This window comes from Oncorhynchus nerka, linkage group LG8, assembly GCF_034236695.1.
Source record: "Oncorhynchus nerka isolate Pitt River linkage group LG8, Oner_Uvic_2.0, whole genome shotgun sequence".
Lineage (NCBI taxonomy): Eukaryota > Metazoa > Chordata > Actinopteri > Salmoniformes > Salmonidae > Oncorhynchus > Oncorhynchus nerka.
In genome coordinates this window covers 11695703-11715792 of record NC_088403.1, presented here as the reverse complement: position 1 = coordinate 11715792, position 20090 = coordinate 11695703, and the positions used below count along the sequence as shown (strand labels likewise).

At 46.9% G+C, this 20090-nt stretch overlaps 1 protein-coding gene across 1 annotated transcript in view; it reads left to right on the top strand.

Annotated features, from left to right (window-relative positions):
• LOC115126975 (lysine-specific demethylase RSBN1L-like) overlaps positions 1-20090 on the top strand; it is an 87752-nt gene that overhangs the window by 60640 nt on the left and 7022 nt on the right. Inside the window, 2 exon segments of the mRNA XM_065021327.1 lie at positions 11824-11961; positions 12313-12455. Coding sequence (XP_064877399.1) covers positions 11824-11961; positions 12313-12455 — 281 coding nt within the window.

Below are 20090 nucleotides of genomic sequence, written 5' to 3'. Positions count from 1 at the left end.
GACAGACTTTAGCCGGGGTATATTGGCCATATACCACAAATCCCTGAGGTGCCTTATTGCTATTATAAACTGGTTACCAACGTAATAAGAGCAGACAAAATAAAATGTTTTGTCATACCCGTGGTATACGGTCTGATATACCACGGCCGTCAGCCAATCAGCATTCAGGGCTGGAACCCCACATATGAAATAAAGACTGTCTGGAGTTCTAGTCTGATCAGTCATTCCAATCACTCTCCTTTCATGTTGATGTCTCTCACCTACACCAATCCCATTACCTGGCTGTTACCTCAGCCAGCCAGCCCCAGCCAGGTGAGAGGTCACGGTGGGGTCCCTGCCCGAGGGAGAGAGATGGGGAGGAAGATAGGGAGATGAAGGAAAAATAGTGGGGGGGGTAGAGTAATATCTCTGCTCAAAAGTACTGCACTATATATGGACTAGGGCTCTGGTCTAAAGTACTGCACTATATATGGACTAGGGCTCTGGTCTAAAGTACTGCACTATATATGGACTAGGGCTCTGGTCTAAAGTACTGCACTATATATGGACTAGGGCTCTGGTCTAAAGTACTGCACTATATAGGGACTAGGGTGCCATTTGGGACGCATATATAGTAGTGGTCTCAGAGGAAAGTGAGAGAGGGATTAAAGAGAGAAAGAGGAATCGGATCTCTCTGCCATCCCTCTTTTCCTGAGACCAGGAGAGGAGGATGCTATTTTTCTCTGAGATGTAGAAAGAAAGAGGCAGGGAGACTAACAAGAGATGGAAAGAGAGGGAGGGAGAGCAAAATAGGAAGGGAGGGAGAGGGAACAAGAGCGAAGGAGAATGAGGGAGGGAGAGAAACAGTGAGAGAGGTGTACAGTACAAAGAGGCACTAGGTAGGTCGTCCCATGGGACTGTATTCTCTGCCTGGGAGGGAGGGACTCAGGCTGGAGGAGAGAGGGTGGGAAGGAGGCAGGCTGGAGGAGGGAGGGAGGGAGGCAGGCTGGAGGAGGGAGGGAGGCAGGCAGGTGGGCAGGCGGGAGGGAGGCAGGCAGGCAGGCAGGCTGGAGGGGAGAGAGCCATAGAGGGAGGGGGAATAGGGAGAGAGGGAAGCAGGCCAGCTCCGACCTTGAAAAGCCAAGTGGTGTGAAACACGTCTTTCTGGTTTAACGGGCTCAGTATACCACAAGGTCTGGTACCAGCACAGCTGATCAAGAGACCTCTCTCTCTCTCTCTCTCTTTCTCTCTCTCTTCTTTCTCTCTTCTGTGTCTCTCTCTCTCTCTCTCTCTCTTCTCTCTCTCTTCTGTGTCTCGTTCTCTCTCTCTCTCTCTTCTCTCTCTTCTCTCTCCTCTCTCTCTTCTCTCTCTCTTCTTTCTCTCTTCTGTGTCTCGCTCTCTCTCTCTCTTCTCTCTCTCTTCTGTGTCTCGTTCTCTCTCTCTCTCTCTTCTCTCTCTTCTCTCTTCTCTCTCTTCTCTATTCTCTCTCTCTTCTTTCTCTCTTCTGTGTCTCGCTCGCTCTCTCTCTCTCTTCTCTCTCTCTCTCTTCTTTCTCTCTTCTGTGTCTCGCTCTCTCTCTCTCCTCTCTCTCTTCTCTCTCCTCTCTCTCTCTCTCTCTCTCTTCTCTCTCTCTCTCTCTCTCTCTCTCTCTCTTCTCTCTCCTCTCTCTCTTCTCTCTCTCTCTCTCTCTCTCTGTGTGTTTTTTCTTCCTCTTTTCTCCTGCTAAGATGTGATCAACTTTACACTGTGGCAGCAGACACGCCTATAGACCAGTCTCGCTATCGTGTTGTGTTCACCCTGTTGTGGCACACGCTTCTTTTATCTGCTGTTGGAGAAAACACAGACCACAACAACATCAAGCAGCTCCCTTGTTAGGAATAAACAGACAGGCAGAGTCAGGTCACAGTGACTGGGACCTATTGTTGTTATATAGTGACGGGTGGTAGTAGTAGGTCTAGGCTATATGTTAAGTAATAACTGGTCTAGGCTAGGGGTAACTAGTAGTAGAACAATGATTCCAAGCACCACCCTCCTTTTGAAGCTTCCAGTCTGATCTTCAGCCTTGTCCTCGTCAACACTCATACTTGTGTTAACGAGAGAATCACTGACACGATGTCAGCTGGTCCTTTTGTGGCAGGGCTGAAATGCAGTGGAAATGTTTTTTGTGGATTCAGTTCATTTGCATGGCAAAGAGGGATTTTGCAAATAATTGCAATTCATCTGATTTCTCTTCATAACATTCTGGAGTATATGCAAATTTCCATCATACAAACTGAGGTAGCAGACTTGGTAAAAAGTCATATTTGAGTCATTCTCAAAACTTTTGGCCACGACTGTATGTTATGTAATAACTAGCAACAGGTCTAGGCTAGGCTATATGTTATGTAATAACTAGCAACAGGTCTAGGCTAGGCTATATGTTATGTACTAACTAGCAACGGGTCTAGGCTATATGTTATGTAATAACTAGCAACAAGGCTAGGCTATATGTTATGTAATAACTAGCAACAGGTCTAGGCTAGGCTATATGTTATGTAATCACTAGTAACAGGGCTAGGCTATATGTTATGTAATAACTAGCAACAGGTCTAGGCTAGGCTATATGTTATGTAATAACTAGTAACAGGGCTAGGCTATATGTTATGTAATAACTAGCAACAGGGCTAGGCTAGGCTGTATGTTATGTAATAACTAGTAACAGGGCTAGGCTATATGTTATGTAATAACTAGCAACAGGTCTAGGCTATATATTATGTAATAACTAGCAACAGGTCTAGGCTAGGCTATATGTTATGTAATAACTAGTAACAAGGCTAGGCTAGGCTATATGTTATGTAATAACTAGCAACAGGTCTAGGCTAGGCTATATGTTATGTAATAACTAGTAACAAGGCTAGGCTAGGCTATATGTTATGTAATAACTAGTAACAGGGCTAGGCTATATGTTATGTAATAACTAGCAACAGGTATAGGCTATATGTTATGTAATAACTAGTAACAGGGCTAGGCTATATGTTATGTAATAACTAGTAACAAGGCTAGGCTATATGTTATGTAATAACTAGCAACAGGGCTAGGCTAGGCTGTATGTTATGTAATAACTAGTAACAGGGCTAGGCTATATGTTATGTAATAACTAGTAACAAGGCTAGGCTATATGTTATGTAATAACTAGTAACAGGGCTAGGCTATATGTTATGTAATAACTAGCAACAGGTCTTGGCTAGGCTATATGTTATGTAATAACTAGCAACAGGTCTAGGCTATATGTTATGTAATCACTAGTAACAGGGCTAGGTTATGTAATAACTAGCAACAGGGCTAGGCTATATGTTATGTAATAGCTGGTAACAGGTCTAGGCTAGGCTATATGTTATGTAATAACTAGTAACAAGGCTAGGCTATATGTTATGTAATAACTGGTAACAGGTCTAGGCTATATGTTATGTAATAACTAGTAACAGGGCTAGGCTATATGTTATGTAATAACTAGCAACAGGGCTAGGCTATATGTTATGTAATAACTAGTAACAAGGCTAGGCTATATGTTATGTAATAACTAGTAACAGGGCTAGGCTATATGTTATGTAATAACTAGCAACAGGGCTAGGCTATATGTTATGTAATAACTAGTAACAAGGCTAGGCTATATGTTGTAATCACTAGTAACAGGTCTAGGCTAGGCTATATGTTATGTACTAACTAGCAACAGGTCTAGGCTAGATGTTATGTAATCACTAGTAACAGGTCTAGGCTAGGCTATATGTTATGTAATCACTAGTAACAGGTCTAGGCTAGGCTATATGTTATGTAATATCTAGTAACAGGGCTGATGAAACCCTCTGTAATGGCTGACCATGCAGTGCAGTGACGTACCTCGTAATAGACTTCTCTTACTAAGAGAGGCATATCATATCCTGACCTGGCCAGCCGGAGTTATGTAGCTATCTGCTGATCAGAGAGGGAGATAGGAGCAGAGGAAGAGCGATGGAAAGGAGGGAGAGTTGGTGAGACAGAGACACGGGTCTAAGAGGATAAAGGGTTTGTTGTGGATTTGTGCTGTGTGTGTCCACGCATGCTGACGAGGGATCTGGGCAGATCTGCGGGTAGGCCTAATACCCTGGCTGGCTTTGGGCTGCTGGGGCTGTGAGTCATGTAGAGAGAGGGGGGAGAGGGAGTGGTGGAGGGATGAGGGGAAACAATAGTGAAGGAAGAGGGGAGGAGGAGTTTGTTTGGCTGGCTGCTCTAGGGGTCTCAGTTCAGTCAGACTCGGCTGGCTGCTCTGCTCTAGGGGTCTCAGTTCAGCCTAGTCTTGGCTGGCTGCTCTGCTCTAGGGGTCTCAGTTCAGCCAGTCTTGGCTGGCTACTCTGCTCTAGGGGTCTCAGTTCAGCCAGTCTTGGCTGGCTACTCTGCTCTAGGGGTCTCAGTTCAGTCAGTCTAGGTTGGCTGCTCTGGGGGTTTCAGTTCAGTCAGTCTAGGCTGCTCTGCTCTGGGGGTCTCAGGGTATTGGGAGAGTTAAGGGAGCTGTTGGTTTGGATGTATCTATGTTTTCACTATTCAACGTGGCCCTACTTTCTGTAGCTGTACACTATCAGACGGTTAACTCTGTTCTGCTCTGGGGCCTCAGGGTGGAGAGGAAAATAAATGGTAGAGGGAGAGAGATGCAGAAGGAGTAGTGTGTTTAGATATATCTGAGTTTGGAGTAGACGATATCAGATGTTATGGTTGAGACTTGACTGGTTACCCGGGGGCCTCACAGGGGGAGAGAGGTACAGTAGTGTGTTTAGATGACTGACTGCCTGGGGGCCTCACATGGGGAGAGAGGTACAGTAGTGTGTTTAGATGACTGGGGGCCTCACATGGGGAGAGAGGTACAGTAGTGTGTTTAGATGACTGGGGGCCTCACAGGGGGAGAGAGGTACAGTAGTGTGTTTAGATGCCTGGGGGCCTCCCAGGGGGAGAGGGGTACAGTAGTGTGTTTAGATGACTGGGGGCCTCACAGGGGGAGAGGGGTACAGTAGTGTGTTTAGATGCCTGGGGCCTCCCAGGGGGAGAGAGGTACAGTAGTGTGTTTAGATGACTGACTGCCTGGGGCCTCACAGGGGGAGAGGGGTACAGTAGTGTGTTTAGATGACTGACTGCCTGGGGGCTTCACAGGGGTAGAGGGGTACAGTAGTGTGTTTAGATGCCTGGGGGCCTCACAGGGGGAGAGAGGTACAGTAGTGTGTTTAGATGACTGGGGGCCTCACAGGGGGAGAGAGGTACAGTAGTGTGTTTAGATGACTGGGGGCCTCACAGGGGGAGAGAGGTACAGTAGTGTGTTTAGATGACTGGGGGCCTCACAGGGGGAGAGGGGTACAGTAGTGTGTTTAGATGACTGGGGGCTTCACAGGGGTAGAGAGGTACAGTAGTGTGTTTAGATGCCTGGGGGCCTCACAGGGGGAGAGAGGTACAGTAGTGTGTTTAGATGCCTGGGGGCCTCACAGGGGGAGAGAGGTACAGTAGTGTGTTTAGATGACTGGGGGCCTCACATGGGGAGAGAGGTACAGTAGTGTGTTTAGATGACTGGGGGCCTCACAGGCGGAGAGGGGTACAGTAGTGTGTTTTGATGTATCAGCAGTATTTACATATTTCACATATTCCTGAGTGTATCAGACGTTATGGGAATGTGGCTGGTTGGCTGCTCAGCTCTGCTCTGCTCTCGGTGAGGGAGAGAGGAAGTAGGTTGTTTTGGATGTATCCATACAGTATATTGCTTGACTGTGCTTGGCTGGCTTCTCACGGTGTTGGCGGCTCCTCGTCTTGGTGGGTTTCCTTGTCTGTCTGCAGTCTGCGGCAGGCAAGAAATCCCAGAGGAAAGACCCTTTATCAGCCATCCATTCCCTTTAACTAACACACACACACACACACACAGGGGCGCAGTGGGCATCCAGATGCAATCTGTGTCTGTCTCTGCTTGCATCTCTCTCACCTGTGAGTGAGTCCATTACCCTAAAACAGAGTGTGCCCAGAGCAAGCCGCCCAGGAGGAGAGACCAGACAGGAGGGATGGCTACTACTCAGAGGTGTGTGTCCTCATGGATAATGAAGCTCATCTCATTGTCATTAGGAGGAAGATCATCTCTGGTCCATATTATGTGTTGTGTTCATGGAAACACGATTAGCCTGGAAACAACAAGGGAAGCACCTATGCTTAATGTACACACAGTTTGGACTGGGCCATTCATTTGTTGGCCTTATTTAAATAGGATTAATCCTGTACAGTATTCAAGCCCTGCTCAGATACTTCTGTCCCACACACATCAGTCCACTATTTTCAACCACATAATTGATTGAAATTATGTAACAATATTCATTGAATATTAAAGATTTTTTTTTCTCCCAGGTTGACTTTCAGTCTGAGGGAATACTAGTCCAGGCCCAGTGACCATGTGTGACCTTGTGTCTGAACTCGTGTTCTCCCCAGTGATAGATGGTGTGTATTGTAGACAGGGAGCCTGTGGGGCCTGTGAGAGGTCAATTCCCCAAACAGTCAGTTGTTGTACAGAGTCTGGCTCTACACTGGTTTCTCTCTCTCTCTCCTCTATCTCTCTCTCTCTGACAGATTCACTCCACTGACACCCAAGGACACTACTTCTCCTCATCCTCTCTCCCCGTTGTCCTCTTACTTCCTGGCCACTGCAGTAAACTCCCTCACCTTCCCCCTTGACTCACCCTTCGCTGGCCCCTCCATTGTGACTTGTTGCCATAAATGGAACAGAGAGGACTAGGATACACACACACACACACACACACACACACACACACACACACACACACACACACACACACCCTCTCGTCTCGAAGACGTCCTCTGTGAAGTCTCCAAACATGATTAAACACTGCAGCCCTGTGAGGACCTCCACCGCTGGCTTCAATTTAGGGTAACTGATCTTAACAGCCTGCAGTAAGGATAGGGTAGGATAGGGGGGGGGGGGTGGGATAGGATAGGAAGGGGGTTGGATAGGATAGGATAGGGTAGGATAGGGGGAGGGGGTGGGATAGGATAGGAAGGGGGGGGTTGGATAGGATAGGATAGGGTAGGATAGGGGGAGGGGGTGGGATAGGATAGGGGAGGGGGTGGGATAGGATAGGAAGGGGGGTTGGATAGGATAGGGGAGGGGGAGGGGGTGGGATAGGATAGGGGGAGGGGGTGGGATAGGATAGGAAGGGGGGTTGGGATAGGATAGGAAGGGGGGTTGGCACAATTACCATATAACCCACGATTACGGATGAAGAGAATCAAATAACCGGCATAGCGGTTTATATGTTTATTTTGGGGAACGAACAGCTGGCAAGAGGGCGGAGGGAAGGATGGAGGGAACACGTCTCACATCTGCTCAACAGACTCCTGTCAGACAGGAATTGCCCACTTCCAGCTCCACGCATCACAACCTGAAGCACAAGTGCAGCACACATGATGTGTTTGGCATATGACTGTCCCCTACTAAAAACAAAGATTTGTCGACCGAAAGTAGTCTGTTCTTTCGACCAATCGATTGGTTGAAATGGTTAAACGTGTATTTTTCCATATATAGAGACAGCCTATGCGTTTTAATAAATCATTGAGCTTGTCTGATGCTTTAAGCTTACGGTTTGATGCCTCAAGAGGGCGCCAGAGATCTAGATAACCAGAAAGAAATAAACACTTAACCTGACCTAACTCCTCCCTCTCCTGCTGACTTTCTCAGATTCTGCCATTACTCTCCTGAAATTGCCCGTAATTGGATACATGAGGAGTTGGCACCCTTTCTCATGTTGAATGCCAATCTATCTTATCAGTTCTACCGATCTGCGTGTTCGTTATGGTTCAGATGCACATTTTCGTAAAAGTTTAATTTAATTTATAATAACGTCTTCATATCTCAATCATTGTCATGTGGTTAATCAACCTTCTATCCAAATCTAAATGAAAATTATACAAACCTAAAAAGTTAATTATATTGCCAACTATGTTAAAATAGCCTACATAAAGCCAACAAATAAAAACATTTTTATTTATTTATTTATTCATTTCACCTTTATTTAACCAGGTAGGCTAGTTGAGAACAAGTTCTCATTTGCAACTGCGACCTGGCCAAGATAAAGCATAGCAGTGTGAACAGACAACACAGAGTTACACATGGAGTAAACAATTAACAAGTCAATAACACAGTAGAAAAAAAAGAGAGTCTATATACATTGTGTGCAAAAGGCATGAGGAGGTAGGCGAATAATTACAATTTTGCAGATTAACACTGGAGTGATAAATGATCAGATGGTCATGTACAGGTAGAGATATTGGTGTGCAAAAGAGCAGAAAGGTAAATAAATAAAAACAGTATGGGGATGAGGTAGGTCAAATTGGGTGGGCTATTTACCGATAGACTATGTACAGCTGCAGCGATCGGTTAGCTGCTCAGCCTGCAGGTAGAAAATCTACTATAAATCACGTTGGCTACACATGTAGCCAATGAACTTGAAACATTGTATAAACTATTAGGTTGAATCCAGCACTAGTGAACATGCAGCGTTGTATAGAATATTCTGGGCCCTCAGTTTCCCCAGCAGTGAGCTCAGGACAGACACAGCTGTAGGCTATTTGCACATAAGAAGCCGTGCTTGACTTGGGCAGGAGCTCATCAGAGCTGAGTACCGCCACCTCACACTGCTGTTATTACTCTTATAGAATATTAACTCACAGGTATTGTGGAGCTCAAGCACCTAAATACAAACGGTACCAGAACTCAAAATGAGTTCCGGCACCTAATTCAGTCCAAGTCCAGCACTGATAAGAAGTAATCAGGTCGGCCTATTTTATGACATTTCCACTGGATCAGAGCATGACATTTTTCACTTTCACGCTGTGTGGTTATCGAAAGGGAGAGGGCTTGAAATATTTTTCAGGTAGCCTATAGGCCTAGTTATATTTCTGAGTCCTTACTCAACACTAACAGGAGCGATCGAAACAAAAGACAATGACTAAATTGACAACTTGTAAATGGAATGAAATGAACCAAAACTTGTTTCTCACAAGTGTAGAATAGGTTGTGCACCTCTGCAAACAGGGTGTCCGCTCCTACAATGAGAACGCGAAGACTGGAACCATATTGAATGCATTCAAATAATTACCATAAAATACATTTGATATTTTTACCCCTTTTTCTCCCCAATTTTGAGGTATCAAATTAACAGTAACAGTCTTGTCTCAACGCTGCAACTCCCGTACGTCCTCGGGAGAGGCGGCGGTCGAGAGCCAAGCGTCCTCCGAAACAACTCCCGTACGGCCTCGGGAGAGGCGACGGTCGAGAGCCAAGCGTCCTCCGAAACAACTCCCGTACGGCCTCGGGAGAGGCGACGGTCGAGAGCCAAGCGTCCTCCGAAACAACTCCCGTACGGCCTCGGGAGAGGCGACGGTCGAGAGCCAAGCGTCCTCCGAAACAACTCCCGTACGGCCTCGGGAGAGGCGACGGTCGAGAGCCAAGCGTCCTCCGAAACAACTCCCGTACGGCCTCGGGAGAGGCGACGGTCGAGAGCCAAGCGTCCTCCGAAACACGACCCTGCCAAGCCACTCTGCTTCTTGACACACAGCTCGCTTAACCAGGAAGCCAGCTGCACCAACGTGTCAGACGAAACACCGTATAACTGGCGACCGCGTCAGCGTGCATGCGCCCGGCCCGCCACAAGGAATCGCTAGCGCGAGATGAGACAAGGACATCCCGGCAGGCCAAACCCTCCCCTAAACCAGACGAAGCTGGGCCAATTGTGCGTCGCCTCATGAGTCTCCTGGTTGTGTCCGGCTGCAACACAGCCCGGGATCAAACCCGGATCTGTAGTGACTTAGACCACTGGACCACTCAGGAGGCAGTAGATAGAAATGATATGAATGAAGGGTAAATGTACTGCTGGTGATACACTGTATGTCATGGAGAAGGGATTTACACTAACAATCAAATGCTAACAAGTCATACAATGAAGTTGTTAGGAGAGAAGGTGCAAGGTCCATCAGACTGTATTGACCATGCAGCATTTACGGTGATCTGGCCTCAGCACCAGTCATACTTCTTGTGCATCACAGAGCAGTGCAGAGCTGTTGTCAAGGAAGTGAGTTTGTGTTTATACAGGATGTACCGCCCCCAACTACTGTCAATGTGGAGCTCTACAGAGCCCTCCGTATTGTTCCAACGTTTGGGAGGGGCATGGCGATGTGGGACAGTGCTGGATTTAACCTCTGCATGGGCCCCCAACACTGTGCTACAGATGTTCCAACGTTTGGGAGGGGCATGGCGATGTGGGACAGTGCTGGATTTAACCTCTGCATGTACCGCCCCCAACTACTGTCAATGTGGAGCTCTACAGAGCCCTCCGTATTGTTCCAACGTTTGGGAGGGGCATGGCGATGTGGGACAGTGCTGGATTTAACCTCTGCATGCCTCTGGAGGCTCTACAATTGCATCACACCCTGCATATGGAGCCTCCCACCACGTTTTCGGATCAAGCATAAATGGGCTTTTAGTCCAGGCCTCCTGCAATGGATTAGTTCACTGAAATGGGAGCATATGTATATGTTTTATATATAAAACAATCTTGGTCGACCAACAGCCTAACGACCAAACGATTGACCAGTCGACTAATTGGGGCCCTAGTTTGGTAATAGGATTGACTGTTGTAATATGTCCCTGTACACTTTGTTAACACTGCTGCTGACCCTGTGAAAAGACACAGACCTCTAGGAGAGGATCATGTTTAGAAACAGTCTATTAACTGTCTGAAGAAGAAGAAGTTCCTCTGACACTATCTAACGTTCAGACAGATGGACTGCTCCAGGACAAACTGGCCTTATGATGAACTCTCTCTCTCTTTAGCCTGAGGATATTCTGTGCTGATAAGAATGGCTGGGCTGTAGTAGCTGTATTAGACACGGTTGTAAGTGAATAGGGAGGACGTCTGGGACATTGAGACTAGCAGGGATCTGCTCCTCCTCATGTGTAGTCTTATTACCATGTTAGAGAGGGAGGACTGTGACCCTAGGGCCTACGGTCCAGAGACAGACAGGAGGGGGGTTTGTGGTTCTCTGTGGCTCTGAAGCTGCTATAAAACCTCTGTTCTTTCCTTCCTTCCTTTCAGCAGATGTACTCAGATCTGTGGGAACAAAGTGAGACAGTGAAGGAGACCGGGATGCACTTCTAGCTATTCAACAGGGCTTGTTACTACTGGCTGACAGCTGTACTGTGTAAAACAGGTTAGCTAGCACTACCAGCTCTTTGAATGGCTGCTCTCTGTGTCTCAGAATAGGAATAGCTACAACTGTCGGATCTAGAAGCACAAGCATTTCACTACACTGCATTTCACTAGGGGTTGGACATCAGTCCTCAGGGGAACGAGTACGGTACATATTCAGTTCAACTGACTTGAACGTTTTTGTCTGGACCTCAACACTCCAGTGGACTGGTCTTACTGATGGGTCTTTCTGACTGGTCTTACTGACGGTTTACTGACTGGTCTTACTGACTGGTCTTACTGACTGGTCTTCTGACTGGTCTTCTGACTGGTCTTACTGACTGTTTACTGACTGGTATTCTGACTGGTATTCTGACTGGTTTACTGACTGGTCTTTCTGACTGGTCTTTCTGACTGGTCTTACTGACCGGTCTTACTGACTGTTTACTGACTGGTCTTACTGACTGGTCTTCTGACCGGTCTTACTGACTGGTCTTCTGACTGTTTTACTGACCGTTTTACTAACTGGTCTTACTGACTGGTCTTACTGACCGGTCTTACTGACCGTTTTACTGACTGTTTTACTGTGCTCTACTATGTGTTCTAGGTAAAGAGAACGTACAGCCACGGGACGTACCGGGCAGGTGCCATGCGTCAGATCAGTCTGGTGGGGGCAGTGGACGAGGAGGTGGGGGATTACTTCCCAGAGTTCATCTCTATGCTGGAGGAGTCACCCTTCCTAGAGGTGAGTAGCCCTGACACAGAATAATGATATAGATCCATCATTTTATAGATAATATCAATCTATAGGTAATACGTTGGATTTAGTCATTTTTGCTAAGTTTCAAAAATACTTTAGTTCTGGCCACATTGTTTAGGGAGAATTCAACTTGGATCTATAAACAAAGGAAAGTTGCCCTCTAGTGGTTGAGAAGGGTAATTATGGTTTTTCAACAACAACAAAAAAGCATTGGTTTTGATGAATGTCTGAAAGATGAGATTTCCTCTTTCCTGTTCCTGTGTGTTTTCTCACACACCTCTATCTATCACTCTACTCCTCCCTCATTGTAACTCTGGCGTACCCTTCTCCCTCCAGCGGACGCTACCGTGGGGTACGTTCTCCAGTCTGAAGCTGAAGAGTCCAACAGAGAGTGATGACGGGCCCATCATGTGGGTACGACCTGGGGAACAGATGATCCCTGTGGCTGACATACCAAAGTCTCCCTACATAAGGAGAAGGTGAGGGCTCACTGTGTTCCCAGGTAGTAGGTCCAAAGTCTCCCTACATAAGGAGAAGGTGAGGGCTCACTGTGTTCCCAGGTAGTAGGGTCACTGTGTTCCCAAAGGTCCAAAGTCTCCCTACATAAGGAGAAGGTGAGGGCTCACTGTGTTCCCAGGTAGTAGGTCCAAAGTCTCCCTACATAAGGAGAAGGTGAGGGCTCACTGTGTTCCCAGGTAGTAGGTCCAAAGTCTCCCTACATAAGGAGAAGGTGAGGGCTCACTGTGTTCCCAGGTAGTAGGTCCAAAGTCTCCCTACATACGGAGAAGGTGAGGGCTCACTGTGTTCCCAGGTAGTAGGTCCAAAGTCTCCCTACATAAGGAGAAGGTGAGGGCTCACTGTGTTCCCAGGTAGTAGCTCCAAAGTCTCCCTACATAAGGAGAAGGTAGTAGGTCCAAAGTCTCCCTACATAAGGAGAAGGTGAGGGCTCACTGTGTTCCCAGGTAGTAGGTCCAAAGTCTCCATACATAAGGAGAAGGTGAGGGCTCACTGTGTTCACAGGTAGTAGGTCCTACTTTCACACAGAGATGCAAATGTCTGTATTCTTTACAGGATCCTACTTCAAAATGAACTACTCAGGGTCTTAAAAGGGTAGATTATGTTCTATTCTCCTCATGGGGACCTAAAATGTACTTCCATTCAACATCCTATTTTCCCTAACCTCTAATTGTAACCCTAACTAACCCCTACATTTAAAATAGCCTTTAAAAAAATATATATATATATATTTCACCTTTTATTTAAACAGGTAGGCTAGTTGAGAACAAGTTCTCATTTACAACTGAGACCTGGCCAAGATAAAGCAAAGCATTCCGACACAAACAACAACACAGAGTTACACATGGAGTAAACAAAACATACAGTCAATAACACCGTAACAGTGTGTGTAAATGAGGTAAGATAAGGGAGGTAAGGCAATAAATAGACCATAGTGATGGAATAATTACAATAGAGCAATTAATCACTGGAATGGTAGATGTGCAGAAGATGAATGTGCAAGTAGAGATAATGGGGTGCAAAGGAGCAAAATAAATAAATAACAGTATGGGGATGAGGTAGTTGGATGGGCTATTTACAGATGGAAACCAGACTCGGATACCAGATTGCATAGCGGAGAAGGTACGGTGGGATTCGAAATGGTCGGTGATCTGTTTGTTAACTTGGCTTTCGAAGACCTTAGAAAGGCAGGGTAGGATAGATATAGGTCTGTAGCAGTTTGGGTCTAGAGTGTCACCCCCTTTGAAGAGGGGGATGACCGCGGCAGCTTTCCAATCTTGGGGAATCTCAAGAGGTTGAACAGGCTAGTAATAGGGGTTGCAACAATTTCGGCTGATGATTTTAGAAAAAGAGGGTCGATGTTGTGTTGATATTGGCTTCGGTTTAAGTGTCTGTTCTTCTTAAAAGAGAAGCTGATTTTCCACACTACACACGTGCAGAATGTACTTCACTCTGTCCAGCAATTAGCTATTTCTTTTCATCCTCCTCTCTTTTTCCCTCTTAATGTCCTGACTGTAATGTTGCTTTCCATAAACATGAGGTCTGCATCCCAAATCATACCTTATTCCCTATATAGTGCACTACTTTCAACCAGGCCAGGGCCCTGTAGGGCACTATGGAGAATTGGTTGTCATTTGGGACACTACAGAAATGAGTCTTGCTATCATCTCTGAACCTCTCATCTTCTCAGGATGAGGTGATTAGCTCATCTCTGAACCTCTCGTCTTCTCAGGATGAGGTGATTAGCTCATCTCTGAACCTCTCATCTTCTCAGGATGAGGTGATTAGCTCATCTCTGAACCGCTCAGCATCTCAGGATGAGGTGATTAGCTCATCTTCTCAGGATGAGGTGATTAGCTCATCTTCTCAGGATGAGGTGATTAGCTCATCTTCTCAGGATGAGGTCATTAGCTCATCTCTGAACCGCTCAGCATCTCAGGATGAGGTGATTAGCTCATCTCTGAACTGCTCAGCATCTCAGGATGAGGTGATTAGCTCATCTTCTCAGGATGAGGTCATTAGCTCATCTCTGAACCGCTCAGCATCTCAGGATGAGGTGATTAGCTCATCTCTGAACCGCTCAGCATCTCAGGATGAGGTGATTAGCTCATCTTCTCAGGATGAGGTCATTAGCTCATCTTCTCAGGATGAGGTCATTAGCTCATCTCATCTTCTCAGGATGAGGTCATTAGCTCATCTCATCTTCTCAGGATGAGGTGATTAGCTCATCTCTGAACCGCTCATCTTCTCAGGATGAAGTCATTAGCTCATCTCATCTTCTCAGGATGAGGTCATTAGCTCATCTCATCTTCTCAGGATGAGGTCATTAGCTCATCTCTGAACCGCTCAGCATCTCAGGATGAGACCATGAGCTCATCTCTGTGCTTAGTTTATCATCATGATGTCATTGTAGCAAATCAATTCTGCTTAGAAAGAGGAGAGGGAGACGAGCCTAGATGAGATCATCGCCATGTTAAACAATGCTACAGCAGACGACAGGCTAGTCGACAAGCCCCCGCTGTGAGATGCTTCTCATTGTAACACTACACACACACAGAGACACACACACACACACACACACACAGAGACACACACACACACACACAGACACAGACACACACACACACAGAGACACACAGAGACACACACACAGAGACACACACACACAGAGACACACAGAGACACCCCCACGTCGTCCCGTCTCTCATGTCCTGTTATTCTCAACCTGCAGTTCAGCATTCCAACACTGCTGCTGCTCCCAGCTATTTATCTATTTCACTCCCTTATCCATCTTCTTGACGTTTATTCCTAGTGGAACGGACAGGGAGGTGTCATTTCATCCTGATAATATTAGCATCGCAGCTTGATTTAAAGAGCGAAGAATCCTATAGAAAACAACCAATGTGGCATCGTTATGAGTCAGAAACATCTATTCTAGTGTCATTTTGGTCATGAAGTCAGTCTGGTGTAAAATGGAGTTTGGAACATCTGCGCGTTACACCGGGTAAATGAAGGTTGGGGTGTCCAACAGCTGTGGTGATTGATCTCGATCCAATAGCATAGACAGTGAGACAGACCTGCCCAGCAGCTCCTACTGTTTACACACGTCGCACATTGTTTTACTTGAGAAATACTGCATCAAACACCTTTGATAGATGAAAAATTGTGCATCTAAAACATCCTCGGCCAAAATGTAAAAATGAATTACAGATTTCTGGGGATGTTGAAGAAGTGAAATAGGCTTCCTACAGTGTCTCATGAGGGACAAACGCCATTAACCAAAAGTGGAAATCGGTCAGGAGACACACCTCTGAGACTGAAATCTCATTTTTCTAATCAGTAACAGAAAAAAACACGTGCCAATGGGCGTGTTCATTGGCTCTTTAAGAGCCTCCCGTGTCACTTCCTTGACAGAGACAACAGCATAGTGAGCCGAAGCTGAATAGCACCACGGTTACCAACTCGTGTTGTTCTTAGCTTTCCTGAGGTGATAAATACTCTTAGCTTAAAGCAACAACGTTACTCCTACATTTTAAGACGAGGACAACTAAAGCCCGTTGGTCGGAGCCCGTTACCCATTAGTCGGAGCCCGTTACCCATTAGTCGGAGCCCGTTACCTGTTAGTCGGGCCCGTTAGTCGGAGCCCGTTACCTGTTAGTCGGGCCCGTTAGTCGGAGCCCGTTACCTGTTAGTCGGAGCCCGTTACCTGTTAGTCGGAGCCCGTTACCTGTTAGTCGGGCCCGTTACCAGTTAGTCGGAGCCTGTTAGTCGGGGCCCGTTACCAGTTAGTCGGAGCCTGTTAGTTGGGGCCCGTTACCAGTTAGTCGGAGCCTGTTAGTCGGAGCCCGTTACCCGTTAGTCGGAGCCTGTTAGTTGGGTTCCGTTACCCGTTAGTCGGAGCCCATTACCTGTTAGTCAGAGCCCGTTACCAGTTAGTCGGAGCCCGTTACCCGGTAGTAGGAGCCTGTTAGTCAGAGCCCGTTACCAGTTAGTCGGAGCCCGTTACCCGGTAGTAGGAGCCTGTTAGTCGGAGCCCATTACCTGTTAGTCGGAGCCCGTTACCAGTTAGTCGGAGCCCGTTACCTGTTAGTCGGAGCCCGTTACCTGTTAGTCGGAGCCCGTTACCAGTTAGTCGGAGCCTGTTAGTCGGGGCCCGTTACCAGTTAGTCTGAGCCTGTTAGTTGGGGCCCGTTACCAGTTAGTTGGAGCCTGTTAGTTGGGGCCCGTTACCAGTTAGTCGGAGCCTGTTAGTCGGAGCCCGTTACCCGTTAGTCGGAGCCTGTTAGTCGGGTTCCGTTACCCGTTAGTCGGAGCCCATTACCTGTTAGTCAGAGCCCGTTACCAGTTAGTCGGAGCCCGTTACCCGGTAGTAGGAGCCTGTTAGTCGGAGCCCATTACCTGTTAGTCGGAGCCCGTTACCAGTTAGTCGGAGCCCGTTACCAGTTAGTCGGAGCCCGTTACCTGTTAGTCGGAGCCCGTTACCAGTTAGTCGGAGCCCGTTACCCGGTAGTAGGAGCCTGTTAGTCGGAGCCCGTTACCAGTTAGTCGGAGCCTGTTAGTCGGAGCCCGTTACCAGTTAGTCGGAGCTAGTTACCCGTTAGTCGGAGCCCTCGCGCCCGTTACCCGTTAGTCTGCATTTCACTGTACTATTTACACCTGCTGTATCCTTTTTTACATCTGGTCGAAAGATGTGCACTATCTAGGGTGCTATTTGGGATACAGGCTAAACTATTTATCGATTATTCAAAATATTTTATAGGAGCTATTTTTTTCCTTGTCTTTATTCACACACACAAAAAAAATGTATCGTAGTCCCGTCGTAGTCCCGTTGTAGTCCCGCCGTAGTCCCGTTGTAGTCCAGTCGTAGTCCCGTTGTAGTCCAGTCGTAGTCCCGTCGTAGTCCAGCCGTAGTCCCGTCGTAGTCCCGTCGTAGTCCCGTTGTAGTCCCGCCGTAGTCCCGTCGTAGTCCCGTCCCGTAGTCCCGTTGTAGTCCAGTCGTAGTCCCGCCGTAGTCCCGTTGTAGTCCAGTCGTAGTCCCGTTGTAGTCCCGCCGTAGTCCCGTAGTAGTCCCGTCGTAGTACCACTGTAGTCATGTCGTAGTCCCGTTGTAGTCCCATTGTAGTCCAGTTGTAGTCCCATTGTAGTCCCGTTGTAGTCCCGTTGTAGTCCCGCCGTAGTCCCGTAGTAGTCCCGCCGTAGTCCCGTAGTAGTCCCGTCGTAGTACCACTGTAGTCATGTCGTAGTCCCGTTGTAGTCCCGTTGTAGTCCAGTTGTAGTCCCATTGTAGTCCCGTTGTAGTCCCGTCGTAGTCCAGTAATATGGGACAGCTGTTACAAATAACAATCCTACAATAGGGAAATGGGAGCTAAAGGTTCATGGTCCCCCAGACTACCTGCCTGAACACCCAGCCTTCTTCACTGTTGCCTAGGGTGGGGTTTACAAGACTACAGGCTGTCAGGAACACATGTCGGACCTGATGGCTGGATCTCTCTCTCACACACACACACACACACACACACACACACACACACTGTGTATTGGCTGCTGGAGGAGCTGAAGGATAAGGGAGACCCATAGGTAATACATCTTATATTCCACTGTATACTCCCCTTTACACACACACACACACACACTGTGTTTTGGCTGCATGACGGCATCCTGTAAAATGTCTGATTTATTTATAGGATGAGTCTTCATGCTCAGGGAATCCTCAGGGATCTTTTATAGGACACAGTAACACATGGTTTATGGATCATACTGTACACAGGCATGGAACTGTGAAAGACAGAGACAAACATGGAGACCTTGACTGAAGAGAAGGCCTCTTTTACAGCTGTTCCCAGGAAGATAGATGAATATATATATATATATATAGCCACTTGACCAAGTAGTGGAAAAATAACACTTCACTTTCTGACCCAAAACAGCCATAGCAGATTTCTGTGAGTAAATTACTGAGTTTTCACTCTGTCTGCCTTCTCACCAAGTTGACTTCGTCACCTTCACTAGTACCTCACTGTCTGTCCCCATAGATAATGTAGTACAGTGACTAGTACCTCACTGTCTGTCCTCATAGATACTGTAGTATAGTGACTAGTACCTCACTGTCTGTCCTCATAGATACTGTAGTATAGTGACTAGTACCTCACTGTCTGTCCTCATAGATACTGTAGTATAGTGACTAGTACCTCACTGTCTGTCCTCATAGATAATGTAGTATAGTGACTAGTACCTCACTGTCTGTCCTCATAGATACTGTAGTATAGTGACTAGTACCTCGCTGTCTGTCCTCATAGATAATGTAGTATAGTGACTAGTACCTCACAGTCTGTCCTCATAGATACTGTAGTATAGTGACTAGTACCTCACTGTCTGTCCTCATAGATACTGTAGTACAGTGACTAGTACCTCACTGCCTGTCCTCATAGATGGGGTTGCAGGTAGCATAGTGGTTAGAGCGTTGGACTAGTAACCGAAAGGTTGCAAGATCTAAATCCTGAGCTGACAAGGTAAAAGTCTGTTGTTCTGCCCCTGAACAAGGCAGTTAACCCACTGTTCCCCAGTAGGCCGTCATTGTAAATAAGAATTTGTTCTTAACTGACTTGCCTGGTTAAATAAAATAAATAGATACTGTAGTACAGTGACTACTCTCTCTCCTGACTCGAACAGTATGACCAAATAGCCGTGGCCAATCGCTTCAGGCACAGGAGCCCAAAAATGCTGGGCTCCCTCCCTCTTCCTCCCTCCCCCTCTTCTCCCTCCCCAGAGTGCTGTCTGTTTCTTCTGTTGAAACCTTTTCTCTGGGTCTCAGCTTTACATGTATTACTTCATCCAGGCAGGCAGAAGTCCTGTCCTACTTCTGCATACTAAACAGTGCTCGGGTTACATCACAAATGGCACACTAACCCCTATATAGTACACTACTGTAGGGCACGATATAGGGAATATGGTGTGATTTGTGACACAGGCACTATCTCCTCGTTGGTTGTTTCACCCCGTGATGTTCTCTAGTGTAATGTATGTTAAATGTGAGGATGTACTCAGACTGCCTTTACACTGGCTGTGTTACCCCTCTCTCTGACTAAACACTGGCTGTGTTACCCCTCTCTCTGACTAAACACTGGCTGTGTTACCCCTCTGACTAAACACTGGCAGTGTTACCCCTCTCTCTGACTAAACACTGGCGGTGTTACCCCTCTCTCTGACTAAACACTGGCCCCTCTCTCTGACTAAACACTGGCTGTGTTACCCCTCTCTCTGACTAAACACTGGCTGTGTTACCCCTCTCTCTGACTAAACACTGGCTGTGTTACCCCTCTCTCTGACTAAACACTGGCTGTGTTACCCCTCTCTCTGACTAAACACTGGCTGTGTTACCCCTCTCTCTGACTAAACACTGGCTGTGTTACCCCTCTGACTAAACACTGGCAGTGTTACCCCTCTCTCTGACTAAACACTGGCGGTGTTACCCCTCTCTCTGACTAAACACTGGCGGTGTTACCCCTCTCTCTGACTAAACACTGGCTGTGTTACCCCTCTCTCTGTGTTACCCCTCTCTCTGACTAAACACTGGCTGTGTTACCCCTCTCTCTGACTAA